This window comes from Brachyhypopomus gauderio, chromosome 16 (genome assembly GCF_052324685.1).
Source record: "Brachyhypopomus gauderio isolate BG-103 chromosome 16, BGAUD_0.2, whole genome shotgun sequence".
NCBI classification, from domain to species: domain Eukaryota; kingdom Metazoa; phylum Chordata; class Actinopteri; order Gymnotiformes; family Hypopomidae; genus Brachyhypopomus; species Brachyhypopomus gauderio.
Genome location: NC_135226.1, coordinates 14,689,591 through 14,693,852, shown reverse-complemented (window position 1 = coordinate 14,693,852; position 4,262 = coordinate 14,689,591). Strand labels below are relative to the sequence as shown.

At 44.9% G+C, this 4,262-nt stretch overlaps 1 protein-coding gene across 1 annotated transcript in view; it reads right to left on the bottom strand.

The window, feature by feature from the left end:
• Positions 1-3,934, bottom strand: part of fat3a (FAT atypical cadherin 3a) — a 49,296-nt gene extending 45,362 nt beyond the window's left edge. The window contains 3 exon segments of the mRNA XM_076975946.1: positions 2,595-2,793; positions 2,999-3,117; positions 3,841-3,934. Of these exon segments, the coding sequence (XP_076832061.1) occupies positions 2,595-2,793; positions 2,999-3,117; positions 3,841-3,934 (412 nt within the window).
• Positions 3,935-4,262: the final 328 nt, after the last annotated feature.

The window sequence follows — 4,262 nt, the reverse complement described above, 5'->3', positions numbered from 1 at the left end:
TGTAGGGGACGACATCCAAACACAAGTGTCCACACCACTAGGACGTGTGAAATACACTACAACACAAGCAGCATTACCCAACACCCCTCAGGTAACTAGAAACTGGAGTAAACTAATGAACCACATACCACACAATCACTATTTTATTATAAATAATACAACCACCATTTATCATTTGTCTACTGATAAAGTTCAGTAGTCATACAAATCAATTTTACAAATTATAACAATATAGAACAAGAACAGAAGGCATCACTAAAGTTTCCCAGATTTTTCTGCCTTTTTCATTTTTTTCGGACTTTAGCCAATGGCGTCTAGGTGAACTCAAGCATCATGAGTTCAGTTATGGCCATGGAATTATGGGGGATCTGAAAGGTGGCAACAGACGACTGAAGTTCAAAACGAAACATCCCTCAGCTTGTGTTTCTGACAAAAACGCAACTCCTCTCATCCACAATTACATTTAGAAGCTGCTGGAACTGCCAGGTGCTCTTGGAACAGCGGCAATTTTCTCTCTGTCTTTCTCTTTCTCTCTCACTCACTCTTTCTCTCTCTCTCTCACTCAATCTTTCTCTCTCTCGCTCCCTGCTCACTGTGGCTGTGATGAATAATGGATGAGATCTGGAAGTGAAACCCCAGTTTGTCAGTAAAAAGTAAACAGCACTGGAGTAGTGGAGAAGGCAGCACTGGTTAATATCAAACCAACAATAATCTCGCCGTCTTTCTCCGAACACACAGACAATTTAATAGCCTCCTGCTCTGTACAAAATCAGATCATTTAATACAGCCATGGCAGAGAGCTGGTCCACCATCACAGCAAGAGGTTGGTCCACAACACAGCACTGCCAAACGCTTACCAAACATTACAGCACACAGACAGAGAGAGACAGGGGATGGGAGAGAGGGAGACAGACCAAAAGAGTGATGGAGAGAGACAGACAGGGAGAGGAGTGGTAGAGGGGGAGAAGATGGAGAGAGAGAGACACAGATGGAGGGAAACACGCAGAGAGAGGAGGAGAGAAAGTGAGACATGCAAACTGAAAAGAGTGAGAGGGAACTGGATAGACAGATACAGACAGACGGAGGTGGTGTGAGACAGACAAACAGAGAGTGGTGGGGGTGAGACAGACAGAGACAGACAGAGATGGGGGTTAGACAGACATACAGAGAGAGGTGTGGTGAGACAGACAGACAGCGAGAGGTGGGAGGGAGACAGACACACACAGAGAGAGGTGGGGGTGAGACAGACAGACAGACAGAGGTGGGAGGGAGACATACACACACAGAGAGAGGTGGGGTGAGACAGAACACCCAAGAGTTGGAAGAAGCTGACAGTTGTCACTTGTAACGAGTCTTTGTGTGTACGTGTGAGGGCAGAGGAAGAGTGAGAGAATGACAGTGTGTGTGTGTGTGTGTGTGTGTGTGTGGGGGGGGGGGGGGGCAGGTAAACTGAGCTCTGCTTTTGATTAACATATAGATAGCTTTTAGTGCACAAAGAGAAAAGAGACTCAGAATTAAGGTAGTACGTATACCTTCATTACAAATGGGGTGGGGAAGAGACCCACACACATGTACATACATGCTCTCTCTCTCTCTCTCTCTCTCTCTCTCTCACACACACACACACACACACACACACACACACACACACACACACACACACACACACACACACACACACACACACACAGTCTTGCTTTGTTTTTCTTTACATCTACTGTCTCTCCACAATTGTCTCTTTGACTTTCGAAGTTTCGGTCTCTTTTAATGCATTAGGCAAAGAGCCTTTTTGGCCTGTCCAGCTTGCCGTGACATTGATGCTACATGTTTTCTATGGCAGATTGTATATACAGCCTGTGAAGATCATGAAGGACCACGTGGAGCTTTGCAGTATTTAACTGGATCAGAAGGCTCATTGAACCTTCAGTGGCACGGGCCAATATGGCTGCCTGCTGTAAACAATAACAGTTACTACTGATGCAAGATTAGCCAGAGGGGTAAACAGGCCGGCCATGTGTTCAACGACACACCAGTGCTAAACCGGGGGGGGGGGGGGGGGGTTCTGCTTTGATGCGTGTGTGTGCATGTGTGTGTGCGTGTCTGTGTGTGTGTGTGTGCATGTGTGTGTGTGTTAATATATGTTGCTTTTGGTGGTCAAGCGTGTAATGTGGCTTCTGTTTCGGAAGCGATCCATAGAATGTCTAAGGAGTACTTTCACACTGATTTACTAGAGGAAGAAATTCAACAAAAGGGCACACACACACACACACATGTCTCTTTTCCTGCAGTTCCTTTTCTATCTATGATTCTACAGCTTGCCTTCGAACAGACTAACCTGTGAACTTCAGAAAGTTTTAATTAGGATCAGCTCTTCCTGCTGGCTAGCAGCAGGGGATTGTGGGTAGGAGGAGGGCCTGCTTGTGCAAAATTAATCAATCAACGGCACAGAATGCAAGTAGTACTTTTAACAGTCTATCAATAGCAGTGGTTAGCTAGCTGTCGCCAGGAAGACCTGTCAAATATCCCTGTGAAAGGTTCAGATGTATTTATCAGACACGTTTGAATAGTTACACTCATAGTTAAAGCAGCCTCACCAGTGTGGGGATTAATATTGAAGAAGTTCTGTGGGTTGCCACTGGCAATGCGGAATGAGAGGTGGGGATCAGTCATGGTGGCGTCAGGGTCTTGAGCTTGAATCTGGACGATGGACATGTCTTTGGGGGAGTTCTCAGGGACGGACGCGTGGTACATGGGTTCAGAGGTCAACGGGGCATTATCGTTGACATCTTCTACCTGCACACGTATCCACACACACACACGCACACACACACACACACACACACACACACACACACACACACACACACACACACACACACACACACACACACACACACACACGAGATTATATCACAAAGGAACATTCATGATTGTTATAACAAATGCAATATAAAAAAGAAAGATTCACACACACATGAACACACACACACTCACTCACCTGAATGTAGACTTGAAGTGCAGCTGACTGAGGCACCACTCCTAAATCTGTGGCATAAACAGTCAACCAATAAGATTCTTGGGTCTCACGATCCAACATGTCCATGGTGTAGATCACTCCTACACACACACACAAACAAACAAACAAATTTAAATTAGACCTATAAGCCAAGATAAAATAAAGAAACTGCTTAATTTGAAAAAGTTTGAGCTATTAAAGTTAATCACAGCCTTCTGCCAAAGAGCTTACTTGTAAAATGAAACTAAAAATTTATTATGAAAATAAGAGATTTTGCCTTTAAAAAACAAACAAAGAAAACAATCAGAGCCACAATTGCAACCGCATCCTAATGAAATGACACTAAAACCCATATGAGATGCCACGGGAGGCTGAACACATCTCCATCAACGGACCTGTGTGTTCATGGAACCCTACAAATTCAGATACAATATCATATTGGATCATCACTGAGCTGAATCTTAAGCTGAGTAAAAATCAAATCCCACTGGATGGAAGGGATAGGAAACACTGTTCAAATGACACTCCATATAATTTTGCTAAGTAAAACATTATAATATCTAAAAATCTAATATTATGACTGGGGAACAGTGAAACAACATGAGGTCACTGCCATGGCAGCTGTAATAAGAAGAATGTTGACCGCTCTGAGGAGGATCCTGTGGTCAGTGTATTCAGGAGTGAAGTTTAAGGAGGTCTTGATGAAGTCCAAGTTAACGTTGCTCAACTCTTTTCAGTGCTACCTTAAGCTTGCCCCAGGGATAGCCAGTAAATCCACTTGTCCAGGTTTAAATAAACCCTTGAGGGTTTACAGAAAAAAGTACCCACGAAGCGAAAGGTCAAGGAGGACTCCCAGCCTGCCAAAATGGCTGACCGCAGGCGGAAGGTTCCGGAACAGCCCCAGAGAGCTAGCAGCATCCGCAGAGAAAGCAGCGCTCTAATGCGCTAGCCAGGCTAATTGGACGCGAAAAGGGCGGAGTTCAGGGCGGAGGGCTGGAGCACATACACACACCCACTGTGCCCACCCTCACACTGCCAGACACAGGTAAAATACGCACTCCGCCATGTGTGTGTGTGTGTGTGTGTGTGTGTGTGTGTGTATGTATCTGTGTTTATGTCTGTGTGTCTGTGCATACCTTAGTATGTGTGGTTTAGTATATATCATTCCCACACACCATTAGCTTAGTGCATTAGGGTGCAGACACTCATAAGATATTTACATCACCTTAGGGCACTTACAGGGCAG